Source organism: Salmo trutta, chromosome 9 (genome assembly GCF_901001165.1).
Source record: "Salmo trutta chromosome 9, fSalTru1.1, whole genome shotgun sequence".
Lineage (NCBI taxonomy): Eukaryota > Metazoa > Chordata > Actinopteri > Salmoniformes > Salmonidae > Salmo > Salmo trutta.
In genome coordinates this window covers 2121383-2144451 of record NC_042965.1, presented here as the reverse complement: position 1 = coordinate 2144451, position 23069 = coordinate 2121383, and the positions used below count along the sequence as shown (strand labels likewise).

The 23069-nt window shown below is 41.3% G+C and overlaps 1 protein-coding gene across 4 annotated transcripts in view; it reads right to left on the bottom strand.

The window, feature by feature from the left end:
- The window catches only part of LOC115199727 (glutamate receptor ionotropic, delta-2), a 566366-nt gene extending 545418 nt beyond the window's left edge, over positions 1-20948 (bottom strand). For all 4 annotated transcript variants that reach the window (XM_029762106.1, XM_029762107.1, XM_029762108.1 and 1 more), the window contains exon 1: positions 20117-20948. In XM_029762106.1, coding sequence (XP_029617966.1) covers positions 20117-20204 — 88 coding nt within the window. In that variant the 5' untranslated portion in view covers positions 20205-20948. The remainder of the gene's footprint in view (positions 1-20116) is intronic.
- Positions 20949-23069: the final 2121 nt, after the last annotated feature.

Sequence of the window (23069 nt, the reverse complement as noted above, 5' to 3'; positions counted from 1 at the left end):
CACTCAGCACTGTGCTGAATTCCACAGTGGATTGACTGGGTGACAGGCTGACAGGGCAGCACTGGCAGATCAAACACATGACAAAACACAGCGAATGCAGGGCTGGCCAACCTCTCCTCTCCACCCATCTCCCCTCTCGCATTCTTTTCCCAATTCAGCCTTCCCCTCAAAACCCTCTCAACCTTTAATAGAAACCTCTCAACCCTTTTTCACACTATTATTTCAGATATTATGTGCCATTCATCCAAAACTCTAGAGCATGTGTACACATGTGGGATAAAAAAAAGTAGCAGTTGAAAGTAAAAATATAATATACCTTTTATTATCACTGTTAGTACAGAACTAAAGAAAAAACATGTTCCTGGTCAAATCAAGCTCAAGAAAAACGGGATCATCAATATCAAGGGTGACTTCAGCATGAAGCTGGACATAATCAAAATTTTTAATTTTTTAATTTTATTTATTTTTGTTGTTACTTTTATGCCTTTTTCTCCCCAATTTCATTGTATTCAATTGGTAGTTACAGTCTTGTCTCATCGCTGCAACTCCGTACGGACTCGGGAGAGGCGAAAGTCGAGAGCCGTGCGTCCTCCGAAACACAACCCAACCAAGGCGCACTCCTTCTTGACACAATTCAAACTTAACCCGGAAGCCAGCCACACCACTGTGTCTGAGGAAACACCGTGCACCTGGCGACCGTGTCAGCGTGGACTGCGCCCGGCCCGCCACAGGAGTCGCTAGTGAACGATGGGACAAGGACATCCCTGAAGGTCAAACCCTCCCCTAACCCAGACGACGCTGGGCCAATGGTGCGCCACACCAGTCGTGGCCGGCTGTGACAGAATAATCTAAAGTTAGACATGATGATATGTTCCAATTCTTGACCTGTATCAGTTTCGCAGCAGCTTACCCTCTGGCCTCACAGAACTCTTTGCAAACTGATCTGAGTGATAGTGACCCATTGTGCCCTTTGGCAATACAGAATGTTAACAACCAAAAACAGATCAGAGTAACAGCATTTCAGGTCTTGGTTGACCAAGAGTCGTCTGTTCTTTCGATCAATCGTTTGGTCAACATTTTCAAATGCGTATTCGGAAAGTATTCAGACCCATTGACTTTTTCCACATTTTATTCCGTTACAGCCTTATTCTAAAATTGATCAAATATTATCACACAAAATATCACTCTACACACAATACCCCATCATGACAAAACAAAAACAGTTTAGACATTTTTGCAAATGTATTCAAACTAAATTTACACAAGTATTCAGTCCCTTTACTCAGTACTTTCTTGAAGCACCTTTGGCAGCGATTACAGCCTCGAGTCTTCTTGGGTATTACGCTACAAGCTTGTAACACCTGTATTTGGGGAGTTTCTCCCATTCTTCTCTGCAGATCCTCTCAAGCTTTGTTGGGGAGCGTTGCTGCAAAGGTATTTTCAGGTCTCTCCAGAGATGTTAGATCGGGTTCAAGTCCAGGCTCTGGCTGGGCCGCTCAAGGACATTCAGAGACTGCTTTGTCTTGGCTGTGTGCTTAGGGTCGCTGTCCTGTTGGAAGGTGAACCTTCGCCCCAATCTGAGGTCCTGAGCACACTGGGGGAGGTTTTAATCAAGGATCTCTGTATTTTGCTCCGTTCATCTTTCCCTTGATCCTGACTAGTCTCCCAGTCCCTGCCGCTGGAAAACATCCCCACAACATGATGCTGCCACCACCATGCTTCACCATAGGGATGGTGGCAGGTTTGCCCCAGATGTGACGCTTGGCGTTCAGGCCAAAGAGTTCAATCTTGGTGTCATCAGACCAGAGAATCGTGTTTCTTATTAGGTGCCCTTTGGAAAACTCCAAGCAGGCTGTCATGTGCCTTTTACTGAGGAGTGGCTTCACTCTACCATAAGGCCTGATGCAGAGATGGTTGTCTTTCTGGAAGTTTCTCCCATCTCCACAGAGGAACTCTAGAGCTCTGTCAGAGTGACCATCAGGTTCTTGGTCACCACCCTGACCAAGGCCCTTCTCCCCCGATTGCTCAGTTTGGCTGGGCGGCCAGCTCTAGGAAGAGTCTTGGTGGTTACAAACTTCTTCCATTTAAGAATGATGGAGGCCACTGTGTTCTTGGATCTTCAATGCTGCAGACATTTTTTGGTACCCTTCCCCAGATCTGTGCCTCAACGCAATCCTGTCTTGGCTCTCTATGGACAATCCTTTGACCTCATGGCTTGGTTTTTGCTCTGACATGCACTGTCAACTGTGAGACCTTTTATAGACAGGTGTGTGTCTTTCCAAATCATGTCCAATCAATTGAATTTACCACAGGTGGACTCCAATCAAGTTGTAGAAACATCTCAAAGATGATCAATGGAAACAGGATGCACGTGAGCTAAATTTCGAGTCTCATAGCAAAAGGTCTGAAAACTTATGTAAATAAGGTATTTCTGTTTTTTATGTTTAATACATTTGCAAAAATGTCTAAAAACCTGTTTTCGCTTTGTCATTATGGGGTATCGTGTGTAGATTGCTGAGGATTTTTTTGTTATTTAATCCATTTTAGAATAAGACCGTAACGTAAAATGTTTTGGAAAAAGTCAAGGGGTCTGAATACTTTCCGAAGGCACTGTATAGACACATCTTACGTGTTTTAATCAAATCAGCTATATTCACTGAGCTTGTCTGATGCTTTAAACACACTGTTTGATTAAATAATTAAGACACACAAATTACCTGAGGGTGCCCGACCAGAAATTGATTTGATTGTGCCAGGCCAGGCTCAAACTTGTTGTGCGTTGTGTTAAAAGAAATCACAGCGATTGACTGTTTGACTAGCACCCGTTGTCCTTCTCTCCTCCCTGCTGCAGCGACCACCACAAAACATACAATTGTTTATCGCGCTGTCCATGTTGCTTAAGCTGCAACATAATTACAGCCCAAAAAAATGTCTGTTACCGAAATCCCTCATTTGTTTAGGAAAAACATTCCCTATTCCCTTAACACTTCCTCTCTTTATGTGACACATGTATGCATCGCATGGACGTGACCTATAGGGCCTGACCTATAGCATATCATAATCACATCAATAAATTGGTTATAACAAACTCCAAACACCATAACAACAAAATGGATGCAGAGGACGTGACAAATCAACCCGAAACGGGGAATGTTTACTGGTTGCTCATGAGTTAAAGGGGAGCTCAGATGTGTGGAATACATTTGACTAGTTGTGGAAATTAATGGAGATCAAGAAAAATTAGATAAAGAGCAAGAGCTGTGCGCATATTATGTGTGCCAAATATAATTTTTGTACCTGAGAGTCTGTTGTAAAAGTTTTTTTGTCAATTCTTCATTACAGCAAAGACTAGAAACAGTCGCATTCATTCGTGAATGCAATTTCCGAAATGGAACGGTTTATTTATTGTTTAAGCTAATTATTCAAGGATCGCTTTATTTTAAAAAAAAATTGGAAAAAAATGCTTGATTGCATTTCAAATAATGAATGCGTCGTATGCTGTGTGATGGCATGAACGAATGAATGATTGATTGATACAGTACCCTATATACGTTTTGAAATATAGGCCTAAGTTACGGTATTGAGACTAAACAGGATGTTCTCTTAGGCCTACAGCTCAATGGTGGTTATACAAGGCTGCAATACTAAGCCTACTAATGATAATGACATTACTTATTATTATAATGACGATCATAGTAATAATAACAATAACAAGGAGATCAAGAAAAAGGAACTTTATTATTATTATAAATATAATTTTTCGGACTATTTGGAACAGTGTAAACAAGAATAAATCAGTTATAAGTAATACCAGAGAGGCTGTTCTATCAACAAAAAAGTGTAAAGCCTTTATTACAGAAAAGCAAATATTAAAAACAGACTAATTTGTGAAACTGTTTAATTGACATATTGTTGCGTGTGGCTTGATGCTCACAGAGTCAGTAGGCTATTAAACAAAAACTCAAACAGGCAACAGAAGCAGGATCTGTCTTATTTCTGTAGATATATATGGATGATTTATAAAGACAGGCACATTTAATAGTTAGGCTGTTGATTATAGATCTTAAGCTGGGGTTTCCTCTCTCCTCACTTTTCTTAGACAATAAGGCAAGGGCTGTTTTCTCATCTCCTAACTCCACTGCTGCTTCTGCCGCATTGTTCTCAACACCAATACACTGGTTAACTTTGCTATTATGCACATAGCAACATGGTCTAGGAAAAGGCGCCAATTCAAAAGTGCACTGATCTGTTTCAGACCACGGACAGCGACCACTATCCCAATGAGGAAGAAAGCGCATGTTATATAATAATATAATTTGTATTAGTATTGCACCATTGTTGTTACGTACTGTAATATAACCATATACAATTTATGTAGCACGTCTTAGTGATGGACTGTGCCATCCCCACGGCCTCCACAATGGATTGGTCCACTCAGACAGGTGCAAATCAGACAGGTGTCTTGTACACCATGATAAATATATATATGTATATATTTTTTGTTGTTGTTGCTGCTGCTCGACTAAAGAATTCTTGGTCGACCAACAGCCTATCAACCAAACAATCGACCAGTTGACTAAATGGAGTCAGCCCTCGTTGCTATGGTGTCTCAAGATGGACAAACAGTAATATTGCCGCTTTTTCTCTTTTTTCAAGAGAAGGTTTGTGTATGTATGTGAGGCACAGATGTTCACGTCGCCTAGCCGAGGTCTGCTAGGAGCAAGCCGAATCTAGTATGCTGGTGCCTTAAAGATGAGATTTTGAAGACCGTTGAGGTCTTTCAGCTTTTGCTTTCACGAAGAAACCTTTCTGTCAAAGGGGCCGGTACTGTTGCATCGATTTATGAGGATGCTGGCCCACAACAAAGCCACCGGTGTAAGGTTTGATCAGCCACAGCTTTGAGGGAAGCACAGGTGACCGACGACAGCCCTTGAAGTGACCTCATCATCACAGAGTGAAGAAGGGCTAAGAAGGAGCCGGGCCAGAAGGCTTGAGGCCTGCTGACCTCTCCACCTGTTTGGTTATGCTGCATTAAGTCTGTCAATGAGAGCCTTGGCCAAGGCCTATCACAACCACAACAGCCAGGGATGAGAAGGGTCAAAGGGGAGGTTTGTGGCTATGAATTTAGACCACTGCAGGGAGGAGACTAAACCGCATTCAGGTGAAAACTGAAAAGACGATGAATTTCAAGGCAAGAGCCACGAGTAATGAGGTGTGGGTAGGGAGTAATGCGGTGGTGGATAGCAGGGGTTAAGGGTAAGGAGTGATAAGTGACCCCTCAGCTTGGAATCTCCAGAGAACAGCTTGATATGACCACCGGCGGGAAATGTATAATGTGAAGGTGACCAGTATTAGTGCCTCAACGGGGAACACGGCTTTACCAAGTAAATCATTGTGTTGACTCGGCAGCACCTGGGGACAGCTGCAGCTGGGGGGTGGGGGTGGTGCTGTGGCAAGGGTGTAGTAACATTATCTTGTGTGAACGATTTAAGAGCAGGTTTAACTCCACAAACTAAAGCCAGCAAAGGAATATCTCCCAGGAAGAGAAAAACATTTGGCATCTGAAATGAGATACTATGCATTTATCTAGGTGAATATCTGTATACAGTGTATGACACACAAATAATTTACTAGTGGATACAACTTAAGCCATCATCATCCTCATATGGGTACTGTACACCCAAGTATTTACACTACAGTAGCATAAATGTGAGAATAATATGTCACGTCTGCCACAGAGTATAAACAAGCACTATTGGCCAGCAAGGTTTCCAGCTCACAGGATGAATCCCAATTCCAGTAATGTCAGAACTACTGTCATGTAGTATTTTTACCCCACATCCTGTGAGATTACACACCTAGTATGACGATGCACCCTCTGGTACAGTAGCTCCAACAGACAGCCTTAACGTAGCACTGCCTTGGCCAGGTGCCTAATCACAACTCCCGGGCGCGTTGATGTGTACGCCACAGCGCTTCCCCTGGGGAACCAACCCAGGCCCTATTATCCAACATCACCCAGGATCTACTTCTCCTTGACCTGGGAGCTAGGAGCTTCGCACCTCCAACCCGCACGTTCATCTACCGAGATACACGCACAAGCACACACACACACCTTCGGCAAATGTATCCCTAGGCCAAAAAATTAATTTGATATTTTTTATTCTGCTGAGTTTCTCCACTGTTCTATGTCCTATGTTTCTCACACGTTTCCTCACTAAAGACAGCATTTACAATGTTTTATTTTCTCTATGCTGTAAATAGTATATGGGCACTGTACTTCTGTTGACGTCAGCGAGCCTCCTCTGCTAGCCTTACAGTTACTGTAAATCCACCTCAATCACCCCACCCCTCCTAAAACTTTCCTTCTCCTCAATGATGATGTCTATGTCCTACTGTATGACGTGTAGTCCTATAAGCTCTATCACTACAGTGTGTTGCTCCACTTGTGTCGGGCACAGCGGGGGTCTAAATGATGATGAGGTGGAGGGCGAGTCATGACATGAGTCAGTGTTTGACCTTTCCTGAGAACACAAAATCATGTCCCATTTCAGGGTCACATGAAATCAAAGGAATTACTGGGGCAAAAACAACAAATTCCGCACGATTAGACTAGGCTTCTTCTAAAGAGGATTTAGAGCTTAACTTTTTAAGATTTACAAGACTTATGCTCAAGACAGGCAGTAATTGAATAAGGCATTTGCACAAGTATTATTGCATGAGTTATAATTCGTTTTATTTAATACGACAAAAACATGTATTTCTGTCAAGTACAACTGTCTAAATATGCAAACTTGCATGCTTTGATATGCTGAAGTAGAGATGATGGGAATTCGGTCATTTTCCCCGAGTAAAGACATCGTTTTACAACAAATCAAATCAAAGTTTATTTGTCACGTGCACTGAATACAACAGGTGTAGACCTTACAGTGAAATGCTTACTTACAGGCTCTAATCAATAGTGCAAAAAAAGGTATTAGGTGAGCCTTGGTGGTACAATCATCAAGCACGTTCTGTAAAGATATTCTCATCATCCTCCCATCAATTCCTTGGAATTGAGGATGACAAGTATATGGGGGAAAAAGTGGCCTCCAGGGTGGCGCAGTGGTCTAAGGCACTGCATCGCAGTGTTAGCTGTGCCACCAGAGACTCTGGGTTTGAGTCCAGGGTCTGTCGCAGCTGGCCGTGACCGGGAGGCCCATGGGGCGGCGCACAATTGGCCTAGCGTTGTTAGGGAGGGTTTGGCCGGCAGGGATATCCTTGTCTCATCGCGCACTAGCGACTCCTGTGGCGGGCCGGGTGCAGTGCAAGCTGACCAGGTCGCTCGGTGTACGGTGTTTCCTCCGACACATTGGTGCGGCTGGCTTTTGGGTTGGATGCGCGCTGTGTTAAAAAGCAGTGCGGCTTGGTTGGGTTGTGTTTCAGAGGACGCATGGCTCTTGACCTTCGCCTCTCCCGAGTCCGTGCGGGAGTTGTAGCGATGAGACAAGACTAGAGGTCGACCGATTATGATTTTTCAATACCGATTATTGGAGGAACAAAAAAAGCCGATACCAATTAATCGGCCGATTTTTGTTTTTATTTATTTGTAATAATGACAATTACAACAATACTGAATGAACACTTATTTTAACTTAATATAATACATAAATAAAATCAATTTAGCCTCAAATAAATAATGAAACATGTTCAATTTGGTTTAAATAATGCAAAAACAAAGTGTTGGAGAAGAAAGTAAAAGTGCAATATGTGCCATGTAAGAAAGCTAACGTTTAAGTGCCTTGCTCTGAACATGGGAACATATGAAAGCTGGTGGTTCCTTTTAACATGAGTCTTCAATATTCCCAGGTAAGAAGTTTTAGGTTGTAGTTATTATAGGAATTATAGGACTATTTCTCTCTATACGATTTGTATTTCATATACCTTTGACTATTGGATGTTCTTATAGGCACTTTAGTATTGCCAGCGTAACAGTATAGCTTCCGTCCCTCTCCTCGCTCCTACCTGGGCTCGAACCAGGAACACATCGACAACAGCCACCCTTGAAGCAGCGTTACCCATGTAGAGCAAGGGGAACAACTACTCCAAGTCTCAGAGTGAGTGACGTTTTAAACGCTATTAGCGCGCACTCGCTAACTAGCTAGACATTTCACATCGGTTACACCAGCCTAATCTTGGGAGTTGACAGGCTTGAAGTCATAAACAGCGCAATGCATTGCGAAGAGCTGCTGGCAAAACGCACGCAAGTGCTGTTTGAATGAATGCTTACGAGCCTGCTGGTGCCTACCACCGCTCAGTCAGACTGCTCTATCAAATCAATAGACTTAATTATAATATAATAAACACACAGAAATACGAGCCTTTGGTCATTGATATGGTCGAATCCGGAAACTATCATCTCGAAAACAAAAGTTTTTTCTTTCAGTGAAATATGGAACCGGTCCGTATTTTATCTAACGGGTGGCATCCCTAAGTCTAAATATTCCTGTTACATTGCACAACCTTCAAAGTTATGTCATAATTACGTAAAATTCTGGCAAATTAGTTCGCAACGAGCCAGGCAATGAACGCAAGAGCAGTGACACAATTTCATGTTAGCAGGCAATATGAACTAAATATGCAGGTGTCACGTCCTGACCAGTAAAAGGGATTATTTGTTATTGTAGTTTGGTCAGGACGTGGCAGAGGTGTGTTTGTTTTGTATTGTCTGGGTTTTTGGGGTATTGTTCTATGTTTTGTATTTCTATGTTCGTATTTGTAGTTGTTCGATTTCTATGTTAGTTTTGGGAACAACCTCCAATTAGAAGCAGCTGGTTGTCGTTGCTTCTAATTGGAGGCCATACTTATATGGGTTTATTTTCTCTTGTGTTTGTGGGTGGTTGTTTCTTTGTATAGTCGTAGTACCTTACAGGACTGTCGTTTGTGTTCTTGTTTTGTTTAGTGTTCACGGTTAAAATAAAATATAAGTATGGACACATACCACGCTGTGTATTGGTCTGATATTTCTTAATCCTCATCAGAAGATGAAGAATATGACAGAACCACCCACCGAACCAGGACCAAGCAGCGGAGGAAAGAGCAGCAGGAGGGCTATAAGAAGTCATGGACCTGGGAGGAGATCCTGGATGGGGCAGGACCTTGGCACCAGGCTGGGGAGTACCGGCGCCCTAAGGAGGAGCTGGAGGCAGCCAAGGCGGAGCGGCGCCATTACGAGGCATTATACGCGCCGAGAGGCAAGTGCAAGAGGCAGCCCCCCAAAACTTTTTTGGGGGGGCACACAGGGAGTTGGGCAGAGTCAGGATGGAGACCTGAGCCAACTCCCCGTGCTTATTACAGGGAGCGACGGATCAAGAAAGCACTGAGCTATGCGGAAATGCGCACTGTATTGCCCAGACGCATTCAAAGGCCGGTGCGATCGGTAGAAGCTCCTCAGTATGGCCAGGCTATATTGAGCACTCAGCCAGAAGGGGTTGTGTGCTCCAGACCTCCAATGCGTGTTCAAGACCCGGTGTATGCAGTAACCATTTCAGATTGCACCTAAAGAGGAATCACATACAAAAACAATTTCCTTATGCTTATAGGGAAGATGGGGTTAGAAATATAGAAGGGGAGGAAGAGGGAAGAGAGCACTTTTCAGCACTTTAGATCTAAGATCTTCTTAAACCAAGAGAAGGGGGGGCTGGAGAGAAGAGAAGAAAACAACATATGAGCGTGAAGGGCAAAAGGGCTCTCTAAAGCAGAGGGTAATGATGACCACCGACACAGCCTCTCCCAAGGAGGCTCAGCTCCAGCTCTCTCTTCCCAGCATCAGTTGTTAGTGGAATGAAGAGAGTAATGCGGTGCTTGGTAAAGCCAGGCATTTGTCTCTCACTGTTATGTCGAATGGCTTTTATTTTGCATTTTTTTGTTTCTTACTAGTCAGAGGCTAAATAGTCCCGATTCATGCTGAAAATCCAACTATTTTGATACAGTATTTAATACTGTCATACCAACAATGAATGCTTGCGGTCTGTGAGCCTGGTTGTTCTGTGCTATGTGTAAGAGAGCCAGGTTAAAGATGAATGCTGAGGTAAACTGTAACCACTGGCGTGGAAAGATGAGTTGAGCGACAAAGAGTCATGGTGAATCATACAGTAGTGTTGTTCAAGTTTTTGCAACCATGTCTGGTTGATTTATTGACTATTAAATAAACAGGGTCAGCTAACAACCGTTATTAAGCTAATTGGCGTTAATAATTTCAGGGGAAACTGGGAATCTTTTAAATGAATACCGCCAAGGCTCACTTGTTGGCTCCGTGTCTTCAGTTGGTGCATAAAACCAAATGATTCATTATTTCAAAATGAAAACAAATGTCTACTTCCCATTGAAGAACTCTTCCTGGGGATTTAAATTCATTCTATTCATATTTCAACCCATTTTCTTAATGTTCTATAGATTTTGTTACTGCCTAACGGAAACTGAGGAGGAATCAGACAACCTAGGTGAAACCTTTGTATTCACAGTCAATTCTGTCAGTCGGGGAGTGAATAAAACCCGGGCGGACAATTAGCGATGCTTGACATTTTCCATTCAAGATGGTGTATTATAATCATTATCATGTACCAGGCAAATAATGCCTGCCACGCGAGCCTTGATTGGCGTGCTCACTGTACTGCGGTGCTGCAGTCAACTGAGACCTTGTTCACTAAACACAGAGGAAATTACTCCTGTTCTCAACATGACTTTGAAAAGACAATGCAGCTGAGAAATGTTCTCTGTTATGCACCCTGTGAATAATCGAGAAATCTGTACAGCTAACCCATGTACAGTATACTAATATAATATATAATATATACCATTTAGCAGATGCTTTTATGCAAAGCAATATGCAGTAGTGCATGCATATATTTTCGTAGGGGTGGCCCCAGTGGGATTCGAACCCATAACCCTGCTGTTGCAAGCGCCAGGTGAGCACAGGACCACACATACAGTACTATACTGTATGTCACACGAAGCATAGTCCACAGATCTAAAGTAAGAGGACTGGTAAAACACATGGTACGGTTTCGTTTTCTCTCTGCCTCTCTCCATGTTCCTTACTTCTCCGCTCTCTCATTTATCTTACACCCTTCTCTAACTCAACGCTTTGACTGTGGTGAGTCTTGTAAAAAAAACATTTTTTTTGAAAGTAGGTTGGCTGTATCTGTATACAGCTTGCTCGATAGTTTATAGGCATATTAAACACTGTGAGGAAAGCGGAATGAAAAGACTTAGTATGCCCCATTAGTGGACTGCAGCTCAGGCCAGCCGTGGCAACTTGTTGGCTTTGAAGTTGTTCAGTCAAAACAGCCCTTTATAATAAGGTCTGTTTTTGATGGTGCTGTGAACTCTCTACACCTCTGAAAACACGAATAACTGCTTTCTAATGGAGGTGTTACGTAGTAACTCTTGAGTTTCAAGTTTGGGGAAGCTCACAATCTATCCTACCGTTTCTACCGATCTGTGTGACAGTTATTATTATTTTTATGAGCATTTTTGTGGTTTTATTTCAATAATAACGTTTTCGTTTATCAAAATCATTTTCATGTGGTTAATCAATAAAATCTGAATTAAGATTCCACTAATGCAAGAGCACCCGCCTCTGCCATACGGACACATTAATACACTGTGATCCATTGGCGGCTATATAACTGAGTATATGGAACTCAGAGACAGCCTATAAACCAGTGCAGCAGTAGGCCTATAACTTCCATCATCAACTAAGTAAAATACATAGGCCTAAAGCTGACAAATAAAAACAGTAGAAAACATCCTGATGAAAATTCAGGTTATTTCTATCGCATTAATCTCTCTACTCCGCCTGTCTGCCCCCCTTTGTATCTGTCTTGACTTGAGCTATCACTAGTGGAGTGCAACATCGTAGGCTATCAAATCAATCAGCTGGATCCGGCCGGAAGCTATCGCTAGCAAACTTGCAACATTGTGTCAACTAGCCTATTCCAGGCCCTCAGTTTCCTGTGCCAGTGAGCTCGGGACAGACGGCTGTTTTTTTCTTCTACTGGATATATGGGATCATCAGATCATGCTATTTTGCTCTTTCACACCAAGGCTTGATGATTATCAAGGTTGGGAGAGTGTTGGAAAGATTTTTTGAAATCGTATTATTCTCAATAGCGAAGAAAACATTACTGAGAAACTCAGCATATTAGTGGTGGATGTGGTGAGTTAAAACAGTCAGAAATCAGACATCCACAAATAGGCACTTTCCTGGATTGGCACGCAGCGGGCCAGGTAGACCTATTTCTATACGTGCCCAGGCGCACGCTACCTCAAAGTTATCAGGAAAGACAAACCAGAGACATGCTCATTGCTCACATTCAACACTCTAAACAAAAGACAATAAAAAAATAGACAAAACTCGTAAATGATGGTTATGAAATAAACAAAAAAAATTCTCACAAGAGTAACAGGTTGTGAACTCTGCAAACAATGTTTCTACTCCGAGAATGAGAACGGTAATGACTGTAATTAATACATGCATTAACAGAAATGAATGTAACCAACCTGGATGTGACTAAATAAAAATCTAATCTAATCTTCCTCTCTGCTGAAACTATCTCACCGGAGAAAACATCAGAGTGAGTGAAAACGCGTCCCTCCATCTTACTATATATAACCCATGTATCTGATGCTGTCTGGCCAGAAATAGTGTGAAATGGCATAGTATTTTTGTCCAGACAGCATCAGATACAGTACCTGCAGAAAGTATTCACACCCCTTGACTTTTTCCACATTTTGTTGTTTTAAAGCCTGAATTTAAAATGGATTCAATTTAGATTTATTGTGTCACTGTCCTACACAGTACCCCATAATGTCAAAGTGGAATTATGTTTTTCAAATTTTTTCAAATGTAAATAAAATTGACAAGCTGAAATGTCTTGAGTCAAAAAAATTCAGCCCCTTTGCTATGGCAAGCCTAAATACGTTCAGGAGTAAAACATTCGCTTAACAAGTTGCATGGACTCTGTGTGCAATAATAGTGTTTAACATGATTTTTGAATGACTGCCTCATCTCACCTCACACATACAATTATTTGTAAGGACCCTCAGTCAAGCAGTGAATTTCAAACACAGATTCAACCACAAAGACCAGGGAGGTTTGCCAATGCTATACGCAAAGTGGGTAACCTATTGGTAGATGGGTAAAAACAAAAAAGCAGACATTAAATATCGCTTTGAGCATGGTGAAGTTATTCATTAGACTAACCCTAACTCAATCACTGCAAAAATACAGGCGTCCTTCAGAACTAAGTTGCCAGAGAGGAAGGAAATCTTTCAGGGGTTTTACCATGAGGCCAATGGTGAGATTAAAACAGTTACAGAGTTTAATGGCTGTTATAGGACAAATCTGAGGATGAAGCAACAACATTGTAGTTACTCCACAATACTAACCTACTTGACGGTGTGAAAAGAAGGAAGCCTGTACAGAATAAAAACATTACAAAACATGCATCCTGTTTACAACAAGGCTCTAAAGTAATACTGCAAAAGATGTGGCAAAGCAATTCACTTTTTGTCCTGAATACAAATTGTTATGTTTGGGGGAAACCCAACAACTGTGTACCACTCTCCATATTTTAAAGCATAGTGGTTCCTGCATCATGTTATGGGTAAGCTTGTAATCGTCAATGAATGGGGAGTTTTTCAGGATAAAAACTAAATGGAATGGAGCTAAACACAGGAAAAATCCTGTACTTAGTCTAGGAGATAAATTCCCTTTTCAGCAGGACAAAAACCTAAAACACAATGCCAAATCTACAATGGGGTTGCTTACCAAAAAGACAGTGAATGTTACAGTTTTGACTTAAATCTGCTTGTAAATCTATGGCAAGACCTGAAAATGGTTGTCTAGCAATGATCAATAACAAATTTGACAGAGCTTGAAGAATTTTGAAAATAATGCGAGTTAGGCGTCTTTCTGTCAGAGCGCGTCTCGGTCAAATAAATGATACATTTTCAATCATTTATTTAGATGGGCAAGGAGGTAGTGCAAGGCGGGCCAGGCCCCCTAAGGTCCGTTCATAACTCTGGCCCTGGCGAGATTATTGGCGCATGTTGGCCTTCCGTCCACTCACACACAAACACACATACGCACACACATACGCACACACACACATACGCACACACACCTGGAGGCAGAGGCCTGCTGGGGATAGGCGAGGGGCTAGGAAGGGATTAAGCCAAAACCTTTACATGGCAGTCAGTCTTCAGGCACACACACACTCCTCATTATCAGTATGTTCCTGGGATAAGGGCCTCTGTTGTTCTCCAAAAATAGCACATTTGAAATGGTCCAGTCCATCTGGCCTACCCTACCCTACTTGCTGACTGTTTACAAGGATTAGGTACCTACATATTAGTCGGCCTTAGATTCCAACATACACGTTGTAATAATAAAGATGGAGACAAAAAATAGAGAAGAGAGAATTCATATAATAATTTGCATTTATACGTAGCTTGTTTCACGTAGATCTTAAAACCTTTTTGCAGTACCTTATTTTCATACGGTAAAAGGACCCATGAGCAGCAACATGTGAAGTTCACAGGAGCATATCAAATTGGGTGTCAAATGAAAGCAAAGAGTTTATATTTTTTGGAAATGAAGTCATAGATACATTTTTCAACAATTTTCGATCTTATAAATTAAGTAATGGCTTTGATTTCTGGTCAAGCAGATGGAAAATGGGTCTTAGAAAACATCTGGCAGAAAAAGTCTTGAAAGGTATTATAAATACATCAAAACACAATAATGTTGAATGAAAGACCCCTGCCAACTAATATCAACATATAGCTAGTTTCGGATAAATGATTTGCCTTCTGTAAATTTTAGAAACATTGCCTTGTAATTCCATTACCAAAACCCACATATCTTTAAGATACAGTATTTTCTAATTTCACACCATCATGAGGAGGGAGGATAATGAAGATTCACAGAAGTAACAAGTAAAGGTAGACTTAGTTAGTGTTTTTACTGATATTAATTTTGGTTTATTAATTATTAAGTGATTAAAACTTGTAATTCTGTTACCAAATCAGTAACAGAATTAATGAAAAATCATATACGTCTGTTTCAGAAGTTTGGACAGCACAGTACAGTGAAGCACAGTAGAGTACAGTACAGTAAATAAGAGTAGAGTATAGTTCAGTACAATACAGTTCAGTACAGTAGAGCACACTAAAGTCGAGTATAGCGTACTGTACAATACTGAATTATACTTTACTTTACTCTTCTGTACTATACTTTACAGTACTCTGATGTGCTGTCCTCTACTGTGCTATACTGTGATGTCCAAACTTGTGAAACAGACGTCTGTGATTGGTTCAGATTTGGTCCGAACCAACCAAATGTATTATTCATTAGAATAATAGCCAGTGTGTAGAATAATACCCATATATGCAAAGGATGATATTACATATTTCTACCTTTGTGTACCTATTCAGGATACATCACCATGAAGAGAAAGACATTCAAATCCATAATTATGCATTTCATTGTAGTACAGATCAGGGACCCATGATGTCATTCTGTTACTGGGTGTAAATCCCTTTCCTTACTGCAGTTCAATAACCAAAATAGATTTTTTTTGCCCTTCTTTCTGCAGACATCTTTGAACTGAGGGAGATTTTACAGGAAATATGCTACCAACCTTTGCATCGCCACATTTTGTTTGGTATACATTTTAAATCCCTCTCTCTCTCTACACACAACTGGTCCAACAGGCATAACTGTAAAGTGCCAGGCAGCTACTGGCTTTATGCTTTCTTTCCCTTTTGCGGTGTACTGCTTTGGTCTGCAGTAGCAGTTAAGCATCTCTCTCTCTCTCTCTCTCTCTCTCTCTCTCTCTCTCTCTCTCTCTCTCTCTCTGTGGTGTTTGCTGAGGAGAATAAGATATAGTCACAAACACTTCAATATATAAATGTTTTGAAAGTTTGAAACGAGTAAAAGTTCATTAACATTTCATAAATGTACAGTTGAAGTCGGATGTTTACATAAACTTAGGTTGGAGTCATTAAAACTCGTTTTTCAACCACTCCACAAATTTCTTGTTAACAAACTATAGTTTTGGCAAGTCGGTTAAGGACATCTACTTTGTGCATGACACAAGTAATTTTTCCAACAATTGTTTACAGACAGATTATTTCACTTATAATTCACTGTATCACAATTCCAGTGGGTCAGAAGTGGATATACACTAAGTTGACTGTGCCTTTAAACAACTTGGAAAATTCCCAAAACTTATGTCATGGCTTTAGAAGCTAATTGACATAATTTGAGTCAATTCGATGTGTATCTGTGGATGTATTTCAAGGCCTACCTTCAAACTCAGTGCCTCTTTGCTTGACATCATGGGGAAATCAAAAGAAATCAGCCAAGACCTCAGAAATAAAATTGGAGACCTCCACAAGTCTGGTTCATCCAATTTCCAAATGCCTGAAGGTACCACGTTCATCTGTACAAACAATAGTACGCAAGTATAAACACCATGGGACCACACAGCCATCATACCGCTCAGGAAGGAGACGTGTTCTGTCTCCTAGAGATTAACATACTTTGGTGTGAAAAGTGCAAATCAATCCCAGAACAACAGCAAAGGACCTTGTGAAGATGCTGGAGGAAACAGGTACAAAAGTAGCTATATCCACAGTAAAACGAGTCCTATATCGCCACTGCTCCAAAACCACCATAAAAAAAGCCAGACTACAGTTTGCAAATGCACATGGGGACAAAGATCGTACTTTTTGGAGAAATGTCCTCTGGTCTGATGAAACAAAAATAGAACTGTTTGGCCATAATGACCATCGTTATGTTTGGAGGAAAAAGGGAGAGGTTTGCAAGCCGAAGAACAACATCCCAACTGTGAAGCACGGGGGTGGCAGCATCATGTTGTGGGGGTGCTTTGCTGCAGGAGGGACTGGTGCACTTCACTAAAATTCCACTACCATGGCAAAGACAAAAACAGAAGTGTTCTCCTGTCACATTACAGCTAAAGAAGATGTATTATTAAGGTCACTTCCATAATACATCACGTAAAAATTACATAATTTAAAAAAATAAATAATAAAGATGAGATTTTTCTCCTCAGGAGTATTGAATATTAATACAACATTACAGCTTGAAAAGCTTTAAAGACTCGACCACCAGTGGGGCCACTAGAAGGGCCGGGGAATACGACCACTAGGGGGGCCGGGGCATATAATAAGCCTGTCCTCCTGCATTTCGATTTGGGCACTTTGTATTTCAATTGACTAGGTGCAAAACATAAACAGAGGGCATCTGCTTTAAACAGGGAATCATGAATCTTTGTTCTTCTGCGGAAGGAACAAAGTAGCCTGAAGTGGGACTGTCATGTGGGAATGTTTGGCTCCTCTGCATTAGTGTATGGTGAGCGGGTGGATGTGCTGTGTGAGGACGATGCCAGGCAGCTCGGATAATACGAGGGACTTTGGGGCTTTCCAGCAACATAAATCAAAGTGACTTTCTGAATAGCCTCATAAAGTGGCACGCCATTGCGATGCCGTGCACGGTGCATGGCCTGTCCCTTCAGCATGCAGATCATTAGAAGGCTCCTCAGCAATCAAGTAATGTGTGTGATATGAAAATGCCTCCCTCAAATTCTAGCGTCACAGGAAAGGATGATGCCGTAGGTTATAATCTAGGCCAACAAGGCTATATCAGTCTGTTGATTTCAGGTTTCCCCTTTCCTTCTTTCCTTAACAGCAACAAATAGATTAGAAAGGGATTACTTCTGACATCGTCAAAGTTATGCTTAACGTAGCTTTTCATTCTCCTGACCACTCCCTTGTTTTGGTAGACAATGTAGGCCTAAGTATTTCAATGAAACACAATTTTGTTCCTTAATAATTAGGCCTATACCTAGGCCTGACATGTTTTTTTTAATGGTGTCTTTTCTAACTTGACAGTGACATGCAAGGAAATTTCACAACAAATAAGTGGCCTAGTCTGCCATTTCCACCAGGGAGGGGAATCGTAAGGGTAACCTTTCATGTAGGCCTAGTGATTCAAAATAGGAATGTCTAGCAAGGGAAATGAGCTATCGATTGAGGGTGGGGAAGAAAAGAATGACTCAAAAGCACCACCAAAGGTTGTTTATCGAGGAAAAAATGAACAAACAATGGCTTATTGACATTCATTAGAAAAAGAATGACATTAAAATCACATTACAACTGGGTGAAAAATGAAATAGACATATAATAGGACATAACTAATACTGTAGGCTGAATATTCCCAGTTTTTCACTGGAGAAGCAGCTAGTCCAAAGACCATCCATAAACAAAGTCCCTAATCTTCCCAAATAGCTACAGCCACAAATAGGCTACTGTAAATCACCTACACCTACCTTGTTACACACTGGCAATTTTTCTGATGCGTTAAATTGACTTCTATGCATTTTGTCGGGTGTGCGACAAACGAAAAATGCATTGCACGACAATGGCCTCACAATAGGCTATCATAAAGTCTTGGGGATTGGAATGATCAGATAAATAAGGCCAATTTACTTGACAAATTGACAGCTATATAGAGAGGGTGGTTTAAGATGAGGCAAAGCGTTTTATGTTAAGTGCACCTAACACTATCAGGTTTATCTTGCTTATAACATTTTAACCATCAGTGTGTTGCAATGTACCATTGTTGAGACCCTAAATTGGTGTGCATCTCTCTCTCGCTCTTTTTCTCTCCATCTCTCCATCCCCCATAGAGAGCAATAATGATCATGTTTTTTTTAGGCACTAACAGAGGCCAACTCCACCATGGCTCATTGACCAAAGGAAAGCCTATTGGGAAATTCATGTTTTTTGGGGGGATAAACACTGAAAATATGGGCTGGGATAAATAAACACAGGCTTAGGAGATCTTATACGTTTTGTTCTATGAGGTAATCGTCATCAGCTGACGTCACTTTTTGTGAATTTAAGCATTTATGTAATCAAAACAAGCATATACAGCACATTTTTTAATACTTTTTTTATTTAACCTTAATTTAACTAGGCAAGTCTTCATATTTCATAAAGGTAATGTTAACTGACTGATATTATCTCATAGAACAAAATATATAAGATCGCTGACGCCTGTGTTAACCTCAGACCTTATTTTTGATTCCCCCATTCATTTTCCCCAGGAATGGCTGAACGAACCATAGGTAACACATTTCTGGTTTTAAGGACTACAAGTTGGTAAGCTCTATTTGAGGTCACAATGTGTGTCCATTCAAATATGAACCTATCGCGCACACAAGCAAGACATGCATTGTCTATAGTGCAGAGGAGGCTGGTGGGAGGAGCTATAGGAGGACGGGCTCATTGTAATGGCTGGAATGGAACGGTATCAAACACATCAAACGTATGGAAACCACATGTTTGACTCTGTTCCATTTACTCCATTCCAGCCAATACAATGAGCCCATCCTCCTACAGCTCCTCCCACCAGCCTCCTCTGCTAAAGTGGTCCCATTCCTATATTATTGAGGCTATTCCAAGTGAATTGCATATAGCTAACATGTAATTGTGGGGATAATGTTTAAAGAAATAGAATATCAACATATTCCTTCCTAATCCGCAGACATTAGGCAATTCTCAAACCACCTGTTTTCAGCCAGCAGGAGAATTGACGCAATGAGCAGGAGACCCATTCTATACAGTAAGTTAATATTACATGTTAGCCTGTGGTATAAAACATGTATTCACATTTCCCAACATTAGGTTATTGAATATAAAAACATATTATGATTAATGCAATTCCATAGCTAAAACATACACGATAATTATATGCAAAACTCAGCTGGCAACTTCAATAGTCATTATGCATAATAGCGCATGCGAGGTTAGGTCAAAAATTGCTTTGCAGTATGAGGTAAAAATGAATTGTATTATTGAACAATAATGTATACGGTACCAATATCATGCTTCGGAACAGACAATGTCCATATCGTTAGAGGTGTGTGGTGGCACAAATGATTTGCCAATTACAGATAGGCTACACAAATCTATGCCGAGGCAAATCCATGCAGAGGGATGGCACCCTTATTAGCGCACTGATTTTGGGAAAAGGCGCACTTACCGATGTGTATGATTGAATCAGAATTCACGGGCTCCCACTCCTGACTCCAAAATATGGCAAGGAACAACACTGCTGAAACAACTTTCATGGCTCCCGCAGTTTAAGGCAATTTTCCCAAGAAGCGAAAAAACCAAGATGAGTGTGACCTGCTAGTTTTAAAATCCCGAGGAACCAAGATTTAGTCCATATAGGGATGATCTATCGATGGCTTTCGCACTTGACTTGAATGTAGCTGTTTTCAGAAAGGTAGACGTCCAGTTACCCTGTTGAAAAACCCTTTACATCAAATCATGCTGCAAGCTATGGAGTTCTCCACAGTCGTATCCAACGCCGGTGCATCAGATCAATCCGAAACAGGGGATAAAGGCAAGCCAAATGCAATGTTTGATAAATAGGAACGCTGTGGTTTGCGTTTCTCATACGCAAATCCTGGGCTGATTTGGAGGAGACCGTAGATTCTGCCTCAGACACGACGCATTTGCTCAGCTTGAACGAATGAAAATAAACTGCAAAACTTGCATTTTCATGCGGTTTCAAAGACTGGATCCATCACTGCTATTTAAGACATAAAACCAAAAATATATAACATTTATATTCACAAGGACCTCCATATTCAAGAATCTGGCAAGCGTAGGTACCACTCTTCTGCTAGATACCACTCTTCTGCGACAGACAACCAAGTGTAAATTCACCACGGTGCGCGCGATGAGGCTCCGCATGCGGATTCTCTCTAGCAGTCGGTGGGTGAGGTACACTGAGTGGAAGGAGGCCCGGTAGAGAGAGCCAACTACAGGGACAGCAGCAGCAGTTGCCAGCCGCGCATTTTCTGGAACAGAATTACCTGGAAGGAAGACCGACGGAGGCAGAGAGAGGATGATACGCACAGAGGGCGGGGATATCTCACATGAACCGAGAGAGGCAATCTGGCCAAGCTCCGCCCTGGTTCAGTGGTGGGCATCTCCATGCTCCTCATAGACCGGGGGACCCTGGGCAAATTGTATTTCGCAGATGTTACTGCGGGTGTAGCGAAATGCTGGTGTTCCTAGCTCCAACAGTGCAGTATTATCTAACAATTCAAAACAATACACACATTTAAAAGTACAATAATGGAATTAAGAAATATATAAATATTAGCAAGAGCAATGTCGGAGTGGCATTGACTAAAACACAGTAGAATAGAATACAGTATATACATATGAGATGAGTAAAGCAGTATGTAAACATTATTAATATGACTAGTGTTCCATTATTAAAGTGGGCAGTGATTCCATGTCTATGGGGCAGCAGCCTCTAAGGTGCAGGGTTGAGTAACCGGGTGGTAGCCGGCTACTGATGGCTATTTAACAGTCTGATGGCCTTGAGATAGAAGCTGTTTTTCAGTCTCTCGGTCCCAGCTTTGATGCACCTGTACTGACCTAGTCTTCTGGATGATAGCGGGGTGAACAGGCCGTGGCTCGGGTGGTTGATGCCATTGATTATCTTTTTGGTCTTCCTGTGACATCGGGTGCTGTAGGTGTCCTGGAGGGCAGGCAGTGTTCCCCCGGTGATGCATTGGGCAGACTGCACCACCCTCTGGAGAGCCCTGCGGTTGCAGGCGGTGCAGTTGCCATACCAGGCGGTGATACAGCCCGACAGGATCCTCTCAACTATGCATCTGTAAACGTTTCTGAGTGTCTTAGGTGCCAAGCCAAATTTCTTCAGCCTCCTGAGTTTGAAGAGGCGCCGTTGCGCCTTCTTCACCAAACTGTCTGTGTGGGTGGACCATTTCAGATTGTGTAAAGGAAACTGTTCATATTGTCTTGTCACAGAACTTTCACACAACATGGGTATTCATTAGCTAGAGAAGACCAATGGGAGTGCAGTAGAGTGGACACTGGACATAGCCTACACCACTTACAAAAGGCATCACACACACAAACTGATACACTTCCACCCTAATACACCAGAGGAAGCCATCACTGGAGAACCCTACATCCAACTTTTTCCATGGTATGTGCCTTTTAAATAGGCTACAGTATTCAACCTTCAAACTAAACTACAATTCTGTACATGTGTAAGTTTTTAACATACATCAAATCTTATTCCAACAAAACCTTGATGAGCTCAATATTACCAATTCATGGACCACATTAATAAAATGCAATATCATATTCTGTAACATTCCCATAAAGTTGATCTGTATATTTTCATGTACAGCACAATTTTAAATCTCTAATGTTTAAACCATAAAACATGATAAGAATTTGAGCAATTGAAAGTGAGGTAAAATCTGAAGTTGGATTTTTAAACTCAATAGCAATGAAAGAAAGTACACGTCGGTAACACTTCATTTTAAGGGGTAATTATTAGAGTGCAATTACATATGTAATTACACTAACAAGTATTGTAATTGATTGTAGTTATACATAGTTACACTACAATAACAACATGTAACTGGTGGTAATTGCAGTCTGTAATTACAGAGGTGTAACAATGAATGCGTGTTACCATGCTTGTTAGAAATGTTAAAGTAGCTGATAGAATCCCAACTATATATCCAAACGCATCATATTTCAGCCTGCACAAACCATGGGATAAGTGTTAGCCAATTTAATGCCGACCACCTCATTGACACAAGTCTGCAATAAAGGCCTCTGGAGTTTGGTTCACATCTAAACATACTTTCAATTGTTAAATCAATTAATCAATTGACAATGGGTCAATTACTTTAACCATCAATTAAACAATTTTAGACACATAAAAACAGTTATGGTTAAAATTCTGCTTGCCAAATTGTAAGCCTATGAAGCTTGGTTGAATAATGGTTTATCAATGGACTTGCCATTTTCATAAAACAAACTCTTATTCCATCATTTAACCATGCAAGGGTTTCGCTGTTCAGGAACATTCTCACTTTGGATGCATTGTTGCACTTATTTATTTATCCCAGGAATTAAGGCATCATGTCAACATC